This window comes from Dichotomopilus funicola (genome assembly GCF_033296635.1).
Source record: "Dichotomopilus funicola strain CBS 141.50 unplaced genomic scaffold C8A04scaffold_3, whole genome shotgun sequence".
NCBI lineage: Eukaryota > Fungi > Ascomycota > Sordariomycetes > Sordariales > Chaetomiaceae > Dichotomopilus > Dichotomopilus funicola.
The window spans coordinates 847,135-863,337 of NW_026944024.1; the positions used below are offsets into that span (position 1 = coordinate 847,135).

General features: G+C 55.7%; 7 protein-coding genes across 7 annotated transcripts; 5 read left to right on the top strand and 2 right to left on the bottom strand.

The window, feature by feature from the left end:
- Window positions 1–530: 530 nt before the first annotated feature.
- On the bottom strand, window positions 531–1,700 carry C8A04DRAFT_24748 (homoserine dehydrogenase-domain-containing protein; the record flags this gene model as incomplete). Its single annotated transcript, XM_062779291.1, has 2 exons — window positions 531–1,591; window positions 1,658–1,700. The coding sequence occupies 2 exons, from the start codon at window positions 1,698–1,700 to the stop codon at window positions 531–533; spliced, it is 1,104 nt and encodes a 367-aa protein (XP_062640866.1).
- A 408-nt stretch (window positions 1,701–2,108) lies between these two features.
- C8A04DRAFT_34195 (putative methyltransferase-domain-containing protein) lies at window positions 2,109–3,139 on the top strand (the record flags this gene model as incomplete). Its single annotated transcript, XM_062782743.1, has 2 exons — window positions 2,109–2,260; window positions 2,344–3,139. The coding sequence occupies 2 exons, from the start codon at window positions 2,109–2,111 to the stop codon at window positions 3,137–3,139; spliced, it is 948 nt and encodes a 315-aa protein (XP_062640867.1).
- Window positions 3,140–3,580: 441 nt separating this feature from the next.
- C8A04DRAFT_24750 (HEC/Ndc80p family-domain-containing protein) lies at window positions 3,581–5,914 on the bottom strand (the record flags this gene model as incomplete). The annotated part of the gene is made up of 3 exons (XM_062779292.1): window positions 3,581–3,782; window positions 3,867–5,806; window positions 5,867–5,914. The coding sequence occupies 3 exons, from the start codon at window positions 5,912–5,914 to the stop codon at window positions 3,581–3,583; spliced, it is 2,190 nt and encodes a 729-aa protein (XP_062640868.1).
- Window positions 5,915–6,490: 576 nt separating this feature from the next.
- On the top strand, window positions 6,491–7,718 carry C8A04DRAFT_24751 (peroxisomal membrane anchor protein conserved region-domain-containing protein; the record flags this gene model as incomplete). The annotated part of the gene is made up of 3 exons (XM_062779293.1): window positions 6,491–6,530; window positions 6,643–6,965; window positions 7,029–7,718. 3 exons carry the CDS (start codon window positions 6,491–6,493, stop codon window positions 7,716–7,718), a joined length of 1,053 nt encoding a protein of 350 aa, XP_062640869.1.
- Window positions 7,719–8,670: 952 nt separating this feature from the next.
- C8A04DRAFT_34198 (alpha/beta hydrolase fold-domain-containing protein) lies at window positions 8,671–10,245 on the top strand (the record flags this gene model as incomplete). Its single annotated transcript, XM_062782744.1, has 1 exon — window positions 8,671–10,245. One exon carries the CDS (start codon window positions 8,671–8,673, stop codon window positions 10,243–10,245), a length of 1,575 nt encoding a protein of 524 aa, XP_062640870.1.
- Window positions 10,246–10,739: 494 nt separating this feature from the next.
- Window positions 10,740–12,308, top strand: C8A04DRAFT_24753 (uncharacterized protein; the record flags this gene model as incomplete). Its single annotated transcript, XM_062779294.1, has 1 exon — window positions 10,740–12,308. The coding sequence occupies one exon, from the start codon at window positions 10,740–10,742 to the stop codon at window positions 12,306–12,308; it is 1,569 nt and encodes a 522-aa protein (XP_062640871.1).
- A 1,085-nt stretch (window positions 12,309–13,393) lies between these two features.
- C8A04DRAFT_9028 (prion-inhibition and propagation-domain-containing protein) lies at window positions 13,394–15,522 on the top strand (the record flags this gene model as incomplete). The annotated part of the gene is made up of 2 exons (XM_062785325.1): window positions 13,394–13,454; window positions 13,517–15,522. The coding sequence occupies 2 exons, from the start codon at window positions 13,394–13,396 to the stop codon at window positions 15,520–15,522; spliced, it is 2,067 nt and encodes a 688-aa protein (XP_062640872.1).
- Window positions 15,523–16,203: the final 681 nt, after the last annotated feature.

A 16,203-nucleotide genomic window follows, 5' to 3' on the forward strand; every position in this document is an offset into this window, starting at 1 on the left:
TTTTTTGTAGGTTACTAGATCCATTTCCATATTCTCGGCACTCCTCACTGCAATACCGTCTACTAATAGAACCCCTTGTTCTTAGATCACACTAGCCCTTATCCCAATCGCACCGATCATTGCACTTGTCATATACGATGTAATCCTCTGGTTCTGGAGACTCACAATCGCCAGCTTTGCTACTTGGCGTGCTAGGCGCACCCAGCGGGCGGCAGGCAGCCGCACCGGACCTCGGCGACCACCAGAAGCTGACGCTCACGACAGCAACCACCCCACGCAAGGACAAACACAAACGGACGAATCAGCTGGACGTGTGGATATAAACGGGCCGCATGATCGCGGTACTGAAAGACCGGACGGGTCGGATCAGTGACCTCGTGCGGGCGTGGAAGGGAAGGGGCATGGCACAGGAAAAGGAGGCGCCTTCAGACACTCAAGACATGGAATCAGCTTTTGAACTCCGCCCCCTATGTCTTTTCCAGTACGATCCTAGCGAGACTTTTATACCCAGGACTGTAGGACAAGCTCCGTTATGCAATTTGGGACAGCACCTTGAGTAGGTCGCTAGTGACACCCATTGCCGTCACATCACCGCCGGCGCCAGCGCCTTGGATGATGAGCGGGTTGCTTCCGTACCGCTTAGTGTAGAAGCTAATGATGTTGTCGCTGCCCTTCAGCGCCGCAATGGGGTGTGACAGGTCAAACTTTTCGAGTCCAACCTTGACCTGCTTCGTAGCCACGTCGATGCTACCAACGAACCGCACCACCTTGCCCTCCTTTTCTGCCGCCGCCTTGGTCTCCTCCATTTGCGCGTCAAACGCCGGCAACTTCTCAAGAAACTCGTCCCCACTCGTTGCAGACTCGAGCTCCTTTGGGATCAGGCTCTGCACGGGAAAGGCGGTCGGCGACTCAACCGGTAGACCCGCTAGGCGAGCAAGGATGGTCAACTTGCGCGCGACATCCAGGCCGTTCAAATCGTCGCGAGGGTCCGGCTCGGTGTACCCCAATTCCTTCGCCTTCTTCACCTCGGCCGACCACTGGCCGCCGGAACCGGAAGTTGGGGCGAACGAGTTGAAGAGGAAGGACATGGTGCCGCTAAAGACGCCCTCGATCTTCGTCACTTCATCGCCCGTGTCCACGAGGTCCTTAAGCGTCGAGATCACGGGTAGGCCCGCACCCACAGACGACTCGTGGTATACCCGCGCTCCAGAGCGCTCCGCCGCGGCGAAGATGTCCTGCCATAGCTGGTACGATCCCGAGAAAGCTTTCTTGTTGGGCGTCACGATGCTGATGCCGCGGCCCAGAAACTGTGGGTAGGCGTCGGCCACGTCTTGGGAGCTCGTATTGTCAACTAGGACGGTGTTGACGCCAGATTTGCCGAGGAAGTCGACAAGCTGCGACAGGGCGAGTGGAGTCTGTCGCGAGGAAGCGAGGGTCGACGAGACGTCATTGATTGGAATGGCGGCGTGTTCGTCGCTGTAGATGGCCTTTTTGCTCGTGCTGATGTAGGTAAGCGCAAGTTTCGGGCTGGGACGGCGCGCTGCGAGCTGTTCAAGCTGGGCCAGGAAACACTTTCCGACCCCGCCAGCACCTAGAGGTTGTTAAGTTCCAATTCAAGCTTCCGATTAATTCAAAAGCGCTTCTTTCTATAACTTACCGATGACGGCAATGTTGACTTGTCCGACCGAAGCTGCAGCCATTGTATGTTTCTATTTCCCTCTACTGTCTTCAAGAAAATAGGAAAGTATCAAATGTAACTTGGACAATGGGATGAATGGGTTATGAACCGATCGCGGGGTATTTATTCTTTTGCTCTCAAATATCCCCTTCCAAGGTGCCGATAGCGGGGCAGCACTTGTCCAGCCCCCCGGCGACGCCCCACGCAGTCTCGAGGAGCTAAATTTTAGTGGAGCCGAGCGTGGGATTTTGCGTTCATGGAATTCTCATCCGCTTATGGATCTTGATCTCCAATTCATACATAAACAGAAACAGCCCACTCAAGCCATTGGCCTCTCAGATCACAACATTGAGCACTCACATACGCCTTTCCCCACCTCAAACAAAACAGTATTCTGAGTTTTAGCGTTTATAACCCGAGATTCGCGAAAATGGGTGGTAAAAGGATCAAAAAAGACAAGCGGCAGAAGCGCGAAGACTACCGCGCGGCGATGAAGCGAGATGACATCTCAGAACTCCCAAGGAAGAAGTTCTACCGCCAGCGGGCTCATGCCAACCCGTTCTCAGACCACCAATTGATCTAGTAAGTCACACTTGCAGACACCGACGCCGTAGCGTTAGGCCCACGCGGGGTTTTCAGGGAAGACTCACCGACGACAAATACAGCCCCCCACACCCTGATCAAATGGACTGGTCGTCCCTTTACCCCCACTACATTGTCGAAAACAAGCCCCAGAACCAAAAGGATCAGCCACCACCATCACAGCCATCATCACAAACCGTTTCTGGCGAAAGCCCGGTATACTCAGACAATGACTCCACACCCGAACCACCGGCGCTTAGAAGGATATCCAAGGACGTCGAGGTCGCCGACATAGGCTGCGGTTTTGGAGGGTTGCTTATAGCTCTAGCCCCAACCATGCCCGACACATTAATCCTAGGTCTCGAGATCCGAGTGTCAGTCACCCAATTCGTCGAGGATCGCATCAAGGCGCTGCGGGCGCAAAGCCTGGCCCAGAGCGAAACCGAAGGGGGTGATGCTGCTCCAGCAGGACTGTACCGCAACGTGGGCGTGCTGCGCGCCAACACGATGAAGTTCCTGCCCAACTTCTTCCGCAAGGCACAGTTGTCCAAGGTCTTCATCTGTTTCCCCGATCCCCACTTCAAGGCGCGTAAGCACAAGCAGCGGATTGTCTCGGCTACCCTGGCGTCTGAGTATGCGTACGTGTTGCGGGCGGGGGGTATTGTGTATACCATTACTGATGTGCCGGATCTGCACGAGTGGATGGTTCAGCACTTTGATGCGCACCCATCGTTTGAGCGCGTTGGGGAGGTTGAGCAGGAGGCGGATCCGTGTGTAGGGATTATGCGGACAGAGACGGAGGAAGGGAAGAAGGTGGAAAGGCATAAGGGGGCGAAGCACGTCGCGCTGTTTCGCAGGTTGGAGGACCCTGAATGGTGAGGGCTAGAGCTCGGATGAAGTCGGGTGGGGGAGTTTTTAACCATGATATCAAGTATTTTGGGCGTTTGGGACGGAAAATAGACAAAGCATCAACTGTGGTCTGTTTGAGTTAGGTCAAGATGTATGTCGTAGTTCCTGATATTGACGTTGCTCACATTCCGCCGTACCAACACATATAATCCATGCCCAAACATATAAACCCGGGCATTATACAGTCTGGAAATAAACAGCCGCCTAATCCCACCACGCATCGAGACCAACCAACACCTGCTCCCAAGCGCCATCCCAGTCCAAATCATGCAGACATAACAAGTTATCATACCCTATCCCCAGCCACCAAACCCAACCTGACCCCCAACCCCCACAACAGTAAAAAAAGAAATAAGAAAAAAAGACAGCCGATCATAAACAAACAGGCACTAGAAAGACAGAGAAGGTCCTCTACATCTCCATCGCTTGGGTATCATCGCGCATCTCCTCGCTGCCGAGTTCCTTCTCTAGCTCGTCGGCCACAAACGTCTCGTACTCTTCCAGGCTCTTTTGCACGTGCATCTTGAACTTGATAACGTCGTTGAGCATGCGCATCGTTTCGGTATGCAGCTCCTCGCGAAGCGCGTTGGCGCGGAGGGTGAGTTGCTCGTACCTAGGAGATGTTAGCTAATCTGGGATTCGTCCGGAGTGTTGAGGTAGGGGGGTTGGGGGGTTAAAGAGATGAATGAAGACGCACTCAATATTGGTGTTCATCTCCCTCTGCTCCATAAGCTGCACCGACTCCGACAACGCAGCACGCATCTTAGCCAGCTCCTTCTCCATCTTCTCAATCTGCGCGTCCGACGCGAGCTTCTGCGCGGTCGTCACCTCCTTGGTGCGCTCGTACTCCTCCTCCGCGGCACGCACGCGATGCTCCAACGCCTCCACCTCGTTCCGCTTGTCCTCGATGGCCTCCTTGGCCCGATCCAGCAGGTCGTGGTCCTCCATCATCGCGTCCAGCGCCGCCTTCCGCCGCTCCGACACCTCCTTGCGCAGCCCCAGGAAGCTGTTCTTAACCTGCCCCCGAAGGTCGAGGTTGAGCACGTGTGCTGGTTGGTAGCCGGTGGTCGGGTCCGCTAGAAGGCGATCGCTGTCGCCCGCGCCGTAGGAGCCTTGGAGCTGGGAGGAGGTGAAGTTGGGTCCTTCGTTGACGGTGACTTGGAGTTCGTAGTCTTGGCCTTTGGCGTTGACAGCTGAAGCGGGGATGAGGCCGATTTGGTAGGCGACTGTGTTGTAGCGGTCAACCATGCGCTCGAGCTCGTCGAGACGCTGACTGGCCTCCATTTCACGTTCGGCTACTTTGCGCTTCACATCTTCTAGCCGCTGCCCAGCGGATTCGATGCTCTTCTGAAGACGCTCCCGCTCGGCAGTCATGCGGTCGATATCCTGCATGCTGATCCCCTGGTCGTCCACTGCGTCCTTAAGCTGACGCCGCTCGGCTTCGGCCTCCTTCAACTCGCCTTGTAGCTTATCGAGTTCTTCCTGCAGCACCTGAATGCGGCCTTCGTACTTCTCCGACCGCTGCATGGCCAGCGTGTTGTACTCCTCAAACTTGGCCTTGTCTTCCTCCATGATCTTAAAATGGTTGTCGAGCACGGCCGGGTCCGGTGTAGATTTCTCGAGGTCCTCAACCTCCTTAAGCAACCGCGCGTGCTCGCCTTCCAGCATCTCCATTTCCTGGATGTACTTGGCGTTGGACCGCTCAAAGGCCCGAGCCATACCCTGGACGTGAGGCACCAGGGCTTTCTCGACGTCCTCGTCTCCAGCCTCGTCGTCCATATTGAGCCAGTCCTGGTACGCGTTCGTCAGAAAGTCGAAGATGATGTTATCCCCCGCCACGTCGACTCCGGCCTCCATGCACGCCTCATCGTACTGGTTCAGTAGATACCGGTCCAGCATTTGCGCCAGCTGCATCATCCAGTGGAGCAACCCCAAAAATGTACTCCAATTTTGGCCGCCGACCGCAGCGATCTGGCTCTTGGTAATGCTCCTCTCGTATGGGTAGCGGAGTTGTTTTAGCAGTGGTGGCACCTCCTGATCGATATTCTTCTGAAAGCGGTAGCTCGGGTCGATGCGATGGTACAGCCATTGAAACATGTAGTTGAAGTCCTTCTGTGTGGGCGATTTGATAAAGTTATCCGACAGCTTATGGTTCATCTCCATCTCAAAGTTGTGCTGCGCCAGATATTCAATCAACTCCTGTCCCAACCGGTTCTGATACGACCTATCCTTCAATGGCCGGGGGTCTCGTGGTACACCGGCGGCTTGGGGCGCTTGCTGAAAAAAGCTCTGGTGCCCGCTCATGGGGCCGGCAGCGGTCGAGGGGCGCGCGCGGTAGACACTGCTGCGACGGTCGTCGGTGGATGGGCCGGGGGTGTGGTATGACTTCATAGTCGCCGTGGCGTTGGGGTTATAGCCCGCGACCGAGGCGCGCTTGACGGAGGACAGGCCAATGTCGGCGAGGTTCGTGCCGGACGACGAGCGTTGGAACATGGGCTGGTTCGGACGCGAGACGGCGAGGGAGTGGCGCGAGCCGGACATGGAGCGCCCATGGCTCGCGCTGCCGATGGTGCTGGTGCGCTTCATCGCTGAGGGTGGTTGTGGGATGCCTGTGTTGAAGTTGAGACCTCCTAGGGTCTATACACGGCGTCAATATCATGCTGTCAGTATGTCTAGTGGGTTATTAGAGCATCTTACCTCTCTTGGCCGTCGCACGCTCCAATGGTTGTTATCGTCTCGCGACATTGTGCGAGCCGGACACCGGTTTGTTTTTTTGCGCCCGTCGTGGGCAGGTCGGCCGATCAGGGGGAAGCTAAGCCAAATTTGTCTCGCCAATTATTCGTCTGAAAATCTGAAAATCGTTGTGGTTTGCAGGCTGTTCCAAACGCAGCAAAATGTCAAGCAGAGGGGGGTTACGGCGCAAAACAAGAACCAAAGGCTGAAATTACAACGTTGCGATCCGTTGCCCAGGCGTGCAGGTAAACAAAGTGACTTCGTTCAGCCAACTGCGGGGCTCGAGTTGAATCGAGCTCGGGCCATGCTCAAGAATTAAAGTGGGCTTTGCGTCAAAAACTACCAAGAAGGTGCACGTGACAGACCCTGGGGGGAAGCGCTTTGGCAGCCGCGGAGGTGGAGCACGCGGGCTGTCGGCGCTCGACGCTCGACCTCGGCTTGTGATGCGCCATCCCATCTCGACCTGCATTCTTCTGCCGTCATCAACCATCAGCGCCCACCACGACGCGCGCCTGAGAGTTCCCATCCTCATCGATTCTTTTCAGGGCAGGTCTGGGCGTAGCGATTTTGGTAATTACGTCAATTGGAATGGCCATCCGCGAAGACTTGGTCGCGTCGGCGGCTAAGTGTAAGTTCCCTTCGGACTCCCTTCTAGCCGCAAAATGCGCTGCATATGGCGTTGGAACAATCAGGGCATCATGCTTCTGCGTGTAGAGCGCGGCTAACGTGTTGAAATACAGTTTTACAAGACCCTAGTGTATCTTCGTCCCCGGTCGAGAAGAAGGTCGCCTTCCTTCAAGCCAAGAACCTCACGCAAGAGGAAGTGAACGCGGCGCTTGCACGGTCGGGCTCTGTTGCTCCGGCACAGGCTTATCCATCACAACCACCGCCGGCCGGGGGGCAACCGCCACAACAATACTATGCTCAATATCCGCCGCAATACCCGCCGTATGGATGGCAACAGCCGCCGCCTCAGCCAGCCCCGCGACGAGACTGGCGAGACTGGTTCATCATGGCGACTGTGGTGAGCGGTGTGTCGTACGGGGTTTACAGTTTGGGGAAGGTAAGTTTCTGTCGGCGCTACTTGATGCTATTCTGGAACTGTCACAACTAATACACAACATAGCGTTACGTTTACCCCCTGATTTCGCCGCCGACGCCAGAGCGACTAGAGCAAGACAAGAAGTCAATTGACGAGCAGTTCGACAAGACGTTTGCACTGGTTGACCAACTCTCCAAAGATACCGAGGCTCTCAAGTCGGCGGAGAAGGAACGCACCGAGAGGCTGGACGCGGCGCTTGCGGAACTGGAAGCAACTATCGGCGAGCTTAAGTCAGCGAATAAGAGACGCGACGATGAAGCACAGCGGGTGCGGGACGACGTGCAAAACCTCAAGGAGGCGATCCCGCGGGGGTTGAATAACCAGAAGGACCTGACAGACACGAGGTTGCGTGAGGTCAATGCGGAGCTCAAGAGCCTCAAGACGCTCATCACGCAGCGGATGAACCCGGCGGCTACAGCAACCAGCACCAGCAGCTACATGCGCCCGGCGGTCAGCGGCAGCACAACTCCGGCTAGCACAGTCGTTACCCCGGCCCCCGCATCGGTTGAAAACGTCCCCGAAACCAAGGAAGATATCTTGGAGCCGGCTGCCAGTGCGCCGCGGGTGTCACCGTTCAGCGGCATGCAGGCCAAGGCATCGATTCCGGCGTGGCAGATGATGGCCGCTAAGAGCGCCGAGTCCCCAAGCGCACCGGCGGTGAACGGAACGGGCGAGGGCAGCAGCGGGGAGCAGGAGGCTTCGGGGAGTGCGTGAGGAGGGAGCTATAATATAGGCATGTACTAGCGAGAGAAGCGAGTTGACGGAGCGTGAGTTTGGCCTGGAGTTGAATGTTTTAAGATGCTAGGCGTGTATTAAACAGTGTAACGTCCAATTACGGGGAAACAAAGTCATACGAATTACTATATTTTGAAATAGGAGTTAATTAAAGATTTTCTGATAAACAGCTCCTTTTCCGAGTCGTCTTAGCTGCTAAACGACCTTTCAAATGGTGAAAGGTCCAAGCCACGTCACACGATACCTAAAGGGACATCCATTCCACACTCTGTAAAACTCAAGGTGTCAAACAGATAACGACGACCCAACCAAGCCCAATAGTGTAACATGGCCTGGGCGAGACTCCCGTCTGGCTCAGCGTCATGACGCGACTCGCAACCCGCCCCTGAAAGGAAAGAGTAGCGACTCGGATTGATCTCTGATTGGCTAGAAATTTGCGGACCACCCCCAAAGTTAACCGAGCCCCGAATCCATCATGGGCGTGCCGAGGCTCCCGCATGGATTTCAACTTCCGGCCGTAACCCCAAATTTTGACTGCACTCCCTAGTTGGGGGTGAACTGGACGCGGCTTGGATCAGAGGGAGAACCAACTGCACAGTGAAAGCGGTGTATGCTTGGTTGGATTGGGGTATGCCAGTGGGAAGTGGAGTTGGTGTCTAGAAGAAAGGGATGAACAGAAAGGAGTAAATGCTCCGTCGAGTTCAGGAGTTGGCCACGGATAGACCCTCCCTCAGTTTGAGGTTCTACCCACCTCAGTTTCGGGGTTCTCAAGCATCCCGATTTCACTCAGCCCCATAGTTATATCCATGTCTTTTCCCTGACTTCTTTCACACACCCATTCTCACCATTTTTATGAGAACCCACCCCGGAGTTAGAGTCGCCAATTTCATCCACATCTTTTCTGCAACACCACTCACACACACACACCGACATGAGCACCCCCGAACCCACGCCGGCCCCGGCCCCGGCCGCCGGCAGCAACAACACCATCACCACCCCCAAGCCTAAAGACCCCCACCCGCTCCTCGAGCTCCTCCCCAAACTCCCGCTCATACTCCGGACCACCATCCTCCACATCCTCCGTCTATCCGAGCAGTCCAAATACCTAGACCTGCGCACCGAGCTCATCATCGCCGTCCTGCGCGCCTTCGTCAGCCCCTCCGTTCCCCGCAGCATCTCAGAAACCCAACGGCTCACCAGCAAAGTGCCCTCCCTCAAAGGCCGCATCTGGGTCAGCACCTACGCCTGTCCAGCCCCACCCCCCGGCGAAACAGGCCTGCAAGATGCGATCAGCGCCGCCATCGACGGGCTGCGCGATCCCAGGGTCCCCGTCCCGGTGTATGACATGCCACAGCCGGTGTCAGTCGAGGCCGAGTGGACGGGCTACCGCGCCAACGCGACGGCCGAGTCCCGGCTGCCGGAGGGACTCTCGCAGCAGGCGTTGTACGGGGAGATGATGAAGGAGGTGAAGACGCCGCTGACGGTGTTGTATTTCCATGGCGGGGCGTATTACCTGCTAGATCCGAAAACACACCGCGCGACGACCAAGAAACTGGCGAAGCTTACGGGGGGCAGGGTGTACTCGGTGCGGTACCGGCTTGCGCCGCAGAACCCTTTCCCTGCTGCGCTGATGGACGCGTTGACTTCGTACCTGGCGCTGCTGTACCCGCCGGAGGGGGCATTTCATGAGCCGGTGCCGGCGGGGAATATCGTGTTTGCGGGGGATAGTGCGGGGGGGAATCTAGCGCTGGCTTTGCTCCAGTTGTTGATGTTCCTCAACAGTGACTCTCAAAAGAAGAACAACAACACCAACAACAACACAATAACCTGGCACAACCTCCCCCGCACCCTCCCCCTCCCCGCCGGCGTGGCCGTCAACTCCCCCTGGCTCGACATCACCCACTCCTCGCCCTCCAGCACGACCAACGCCACGTTCGACTACCTGCCCACCCTCCCACAACAACTCGCCGCCGAAACTAAACGCCCCGCCTGCGCAGCCTGGCCCGCCCACCCGCCACGCAAACACGTCTTTGCAGCCGACAGCTTGCTCGGCCACCCGCTCGTGACGCTGGTGCTGGCGCGGTCGTGGCGCGGCGCGCCGCCGGTGTATATGTGCTCTGGGTGGGAGCTGTTGGCGGATGAGGATCGGTTTGTGGCGCATAAGATGTGGAGGGAGGGGGTGAAGGTGGTGTTTGAGGAGTTTGAGGCGATGCCGCATTGTTTTGGGTTGGTTTTTCCAAGGTTGAGGGAGGCGGGGAGGTGTTTGGAGGGGTGGGCGGGGTTTATGAAGGGGGTTGTTGAGGAGGGGAATGGGAAGGGGTCGAGTGATAATAATGATGAGGCGGGAGTGGAAAGTCGGTTTGTTACTGTGAAAGCGAGGACGTTGGAGGAGGTGGGGAATGAGATGGAGGGGTTGTGGAAGGAGGGGGAGGAGGTGGTGGAGGAGAGGGTGTGGAGGAAGGTTAGGGAGAGGGGGGTTGCTGAGGAGGGGCTTGCGAAGTTGTGAGAGGGGTGTTGTTCTGCTAGTGATAGAGGAATAGAAAGAAAGGGGAAGATGTGAGGGTTAGGGGTGATGATCAGGGTTAGGGTGGTGGATTGATGTTTGATACCAACGTATATAGTACACGAGAGACGTAAGGACTATTTTCTTCAATATTCCGGTTTTCAAATGGGTCTGTATTATCGTCATATGAATCAGTAAACGAAAGTAAATAAGCTCACTGTAGTACACAGTATGGTCATACGAATGTTGACTGATAAAGAACCGGACCCACAGCAAAATTTCCACCCCGGACCTCGCACTGACTTATCTCAACACCAAACACCAAACACCAAACACCAAACACCAGTTCTTGTATGACCGTAAACCTCACCACCGGTGTCTCGCCCAGTCCAGATACCGCAATGTAGTCAAATCCACCCCAGAAAATCCGGACAAAATTTCATCACCACCACATCTTTTTTCCTTACAAAAACAAAACCACGCCAAAAAAAACAAAAATGGACCGCCACAAAACAACCGTCTCCAAACTCGCCTCCACAATCCGCGCCCTCTACTCCTCCCGCACCCCCTACCGCATCTCCCACGGCAGCACCAACTCCACCCGCCCCCGCCCCTCCGCCTCCACCACCACCACAATCGACATCTCCCCCCTGCGGCACGTCCTATCCGTCGACACCGCCCGCCGCGTCGCCCTAGTCGAGCCCAATGTCTCCATGGACCGCCTCGTCGAGGCTACCCTGCCGCATGGGCTTGTTCCGCCGGTGGTGATGGAGTTTCCGGGGATTACGGCGGGGGGCGGGTTTGCGGGGACGGCGGGGGAGAGCTCGAGTTTTAGGTATGGGTTTTTTGAGGAGACGGTTAGGAGGGTGGAGATGGTGCTGGCGGATGGGGAGGTGGTGGAGGTTGAGCGGCCCCGGGAGGGGGGAGAACAGCAAGAAGGGGGGTTGGACGGTCGCGGAGATTTGTTTCGTGGTGCGGCGGGGGCTGTGGGCACGTTGGGGATGACGACGTTGTTGGAGGTGGAACTGATGGAAGCGCGGAAGTTTGTGAGGACGCGGTATCGGAGGACGAGTAGTGTGGCGGAAGCGGTGGAGGCGGTGCGGGAGGAGATGCGGAAGGGGGAGAATGATTATGTCGATGGGATTTTGTTTTCCAAGGACCATGGTGTTGTTGTTACGGGTCAGTTGACCGACACCCTGCCCTCGCCGGACCAGAAGATCCAGACCTTCAGCGGGCCGTGGGATCCTTGGTTCTATCTCCACGCGCAGGACAAGACGGCACCTGAAAAGGGTGAATCCGGCGCGAACCCCGTCGATTATGTCCCGCTGGCCGAGTACCTATTCCGGTATGACCGCGGCGGGTTCTGGGTCGGCCGGGCAGCGTTTGATTACTTCCGCTTCGTCCCCTTCACCCGCTTCTTCCGCTGGTTCCTCGACGACTTTCTGCACACGCGCATGATGTATCGCGCGCTTCACGGGTCGGGCGAGAGTGCCCGGTTTGTGGTCCAGGACATCGCCATGCCGTTTGAGACCACCGAGCGCTTCGTCGAGTACACCTCGTCTGAGCTGGATATCTGGCCGCTGTGGCTGTGTCCTCTCAAGCGCCGCGGTCCGCCGACTTTCCACCCGTTTACCACCCTCCCGGAGTCTGTCAAGCAGACCGAAGGCGGGCAGAAGGAACCCGATATGATGCTTAACGTCGGCGTCTGGGGTTGGGGTCCCTCGGATCCGGCCGCCTTTGTCCGCAAGAACCGGGAGCTCGAAGACAAGGTCCGCGAACTGGGCGGCATGAAGTGGCTCTACGCGCATACCTACTACCCGCAGGACGAGTTCTGGGCCATGTACGGTGGGCGCGGGTGGTATGATGCCCTGCGGAAAAAGTACCGCGCCGAGACGTTGCCGAGCGTGTGGGATAAGGTGCATGTTGATCCGGAGAGTGCGGGGGCGAAGCAGCGGCATTGGTTGAAGAGGCAGGCACCGCTGGGGGGGTTCTATGGGATCTGGAAGAGTATTCAGAGCAAGGATTATTTACTGCATCGACGTGCGAAGTGGAAGTGGAAGGAGTAGGATATCTCCAAGGTTTGGATTATCGTCTCGAAGTTTGGGTTAAAGGGTGAGATGGGGAGACGGCGGATAAACTGTACCATCTTGTGCTTGTACTTGATACGTTAATTAGACATTTAGATGGATTAGCCTAGGTCTCTTACGCGAGGCCCCTAAAACCCATCTCCACGTTAAGTCAATTCTAGTCGCATTGGGAACCGAACTACTCATCCCAGAATTCTCAATCTTCAAGTCCGGAAAACAACGGCCGTAACTCAAGACCTGAAATTCACTCTTTAGGCCAAGTGCCAAAATCACCGTGAGTTAAGTTGAGAGTGGTGATAGCAAGGCAAAACCAACACAACTACACAAATGCATTTGTTCCACTCAAAACACGACAAAGATTACGAGGGAAATTATGTTAAATCTACCAGCTTCATCACCGACTATCAATCTCATGTAAAAACATGTACAATGAGATACATATACCTCCTCTATAAGAGACAACACACTATTGGCCGCTAACTAGGTGGGTCTTGAGGGACATGCATATTCGCGATCGCCAGTCCGACATGCGTCTCCCCCAATCCCTCAACACAACAGGACCACCCTACAATACGCCTAGCCTGTGATACGGACGGCCGTTACCTCTCGACCTTAACTTGAAATTTGTAACTTTGTTGATTCGCTTGTTAGCGTCGGGAGATTGAGCCAAACAGATCTTGCAGCAGTCGGTGGGTTTAAGTTGCGGGACGGTCTAGGTAGACCTACGTCTTTGGGACTGCTTGACTGTGGAATCATCAGGCAACGTAAAGGTTTTAGTGAGTAATTCTCCAAATGAATTTATATGAATTATGTTTTACATTCTTCTTGCTATCCCTGCTGCCATTGTCGTCGTCACTCTCGTTGTTGTTTATACTACCCATCACATTGTCGATGTGACGTTTCTTGTCATGTTCCTCTAGATATATACCGAGGGATTGATACACTCTTGTCTCATATCTTACTGCACTTTGCCCCCTTTCTCGTTTTATCTCTACATATCTTCTGTGCAGGCCTAACCTGACGAGTCGTGATGCAGTCTCGCCAACAAAAGCCACAACCTCAACATGGAAGTTGCGGGTGGTGTCATCTCCCTGGCGTGGGACGTGTTTGATAGCGCCGTTAGGAGTAAGTGCGCAGCCCCAATAACTACTACGCTGGCCCGGAATCACTGACTTCCTACTGGGCAGTCTTCAAATTCATCACTGCCCTGGTCGATATGCCACAAGAGTTTGAACAACGCCGGCTACAGCTCATCATGGAGTACAACAGAGTACTGGCCTGGGGAAAGGCGGCCGGCCTGGTGGATACAGAGGGAACAAATCTGGGAGCCGCCTTAGGGACCGATAGCATCGAACTCGTGGCGATCGTAGCCAGGATCCAGTGGCTGCTATCCGAATTCCGTGAGCTCAACGCCCGCTATGGCAACGAGCTTCCTGTCGCGATCAGGGAGGGCGAAACGGGAGACGAGAAACAGCCGACGGATATGGACGTGCTCAAGGAGATTTCTAGCCTGGCCATGTCGTACGAGGCCAAGAAAAAAGAGCGTCGACACGCCCGTGGCACGAACCATATCCGCGAGTTCTTTGAGAGGACGGGCCACCAAACCCTGGATATCGTCACGCACCCGGTTCGGGTAAGGTGGATCGCGTTGGACAAGGACACGTTCGATGGCCTCCTCAAGGATATCCACACCCTGACGGAGCGATTACACGAGCTTATGCGAAACTACCGGGAGAGGGAGATCGACAACATCACGGCCAAGACCTACCGTGAGATGATCCTCACGCGCAACAATGTCGAGCAATTGCGAGACATGCTAGACGCCGTGACGAGCCTGATCTCCACATCAGCCGGCACCCGCAGGGAGGGAGAAGCCCATCTCAACGACCACAACCTACAAGACCTCGTGCAGCTCAAAAAGCTCAGCCGAATCTCCGATGCTATCCTTGCGAAACTCCATGCGGACCACAGCCGCGGCAACACGAAGCGCTCCGACAACATCTATCAGCGCCTCTCAGACCTCGACGTCACAGTGCGACGGTACACCGACGCCGACCTCAGCAGGGTCTTTGAGTGGAATGAGCAGGACAGTGACGAGCCGGAGCTCCTCACACGCCCGCGCGGTATTCTCAACACCGAGGAGGGCCACGTACCGGTGTGGATCGAGTGGAAGGCCATCGGGGACATCCCCCCGGGCTCGTTGCGGGACGAGGAGTCGGCATTGCGGACCATGGCTCTGGCCGAGATGTTGCACCAGCCCAAGCCGGCGTCGCTGCACGCGCCGGAGTGTGTCGGGTTCTTTGACGACCGGGAGGTATCGGGCATGGACCGGTACGGATGGATGTTCAAGATGCCGGACGACGGTGACTATGACACCCGCGTGGCGTCGCTGTATGATGTGTTAGGCGATGTTCGCAAGAAGCCGCCGCTGTCCCAGCGTGTGGCGATGGCGGCGAAGCTGTGCGCAACGGTGTTGAACCTACATGCGGTCAACTGGCTGCACAAGGGGATCTTTAGCGACAATGTTATCTTCCACTTTAGCGGCGATGACGGAAACAGTAACCAGGAAGACGGCCAACAACTTAGTACAGGAAACGGGGCCACAAATAGCCGCCACAATCCACTCGGCTACGACCCTTCTAAACCACTCCTTTCAGGCTTCGAATTCTCCCGTCCCGACGGTACCGAGACCACCGCGCGGGATGTTGATATCGTATGGGATCTATACCGGTGGCCGGGGATCCAGCGGCAGCGGCCGACAGAGCGCAACTCGCGAAAGACCTATGACTTGTACAGTTTAGGCCTGGTGCTTCTGGAGATTGCGCACTGGGAGAAGCTACACGTGCTCATGCATCTGGGGGGTGGGCGGACGGACGGAAACAGTAATGAAGAAGCAGCCCCCAACATCCCGCTGGAACAGTCCAAATCCGTCCGGGACTGGTTGCTGGGTCTCAGGTGCGAAGTGGAAGCGCCGTTTGTCGCGGCCGGCCGGCCCAATCCGTTGGAAGAGTTGCGGAACATTGTTGGGGACCGTTACTGGGCTGTGGTGGAACGGTGTCTGTGGGCGCATGGCGAAAAGGGGTTTGGGGTGGATGAACTGGCAAACCAGACGAGTGATTCGGATGTGGGAGTCAGGCTGCAGGCGGCGTTTGAGGAGAATGTGGTGGATATTTTGGCGGGTGTGATTGTGTAAAACCTAAGCGTGGGCAAACTGAATTCCTTGCATGCCAGTCACCATGTTTAACCACGGGTACTCAGTAACTTTGTCCGCGTGGGGTATCCCTAGCTTTGGATGCAAGTCTTATTATGTAAGTTCACCATGAAGTGAAAGGGGATGGAAGTTTTGTCATCACAAAAAAAGGAAAGTGGGTTTAAAGATTTCTTTTTCCCGTTTAGGTAACTTTAAACTTAAGTACTGTGCGAAGTACCGAGTTAGCATGTGAATAATCAAGTGGAATTATTCTCCCACAGGTTGTTTTCTTCTCTGTACTGACAATAGCGCAACAGGTAGTGAGATGTTTGCAGATATGACTCTATACCCGAACATTCACAGCTCAAGTTTCGCTTTGGTCGTTGGTGGAAACTTGTTCCAGGAAATCCGCCAAAGCCACAGGCTCAGTGGTTCCAGGCCGACCCAGACCACCACCATTTAGCCACGTGCAGCCGCCGCCTCATACCTCGTAGGGGTGCACAGGTGGCTGAGGCAAGGCGAACGACAGGCTCTCCGCGGCCCTCGCGCTTCGCGCCCCACGTCATTTTTTATAATGTGACAAACCAGCCTCTCCTTTGTCGTGGACGGGCCATTTCCATTCACCGAACTTCACAACTCCTTCTTGCCATTTGACTCCCTGATTAGCCACACGTTAGCATCACA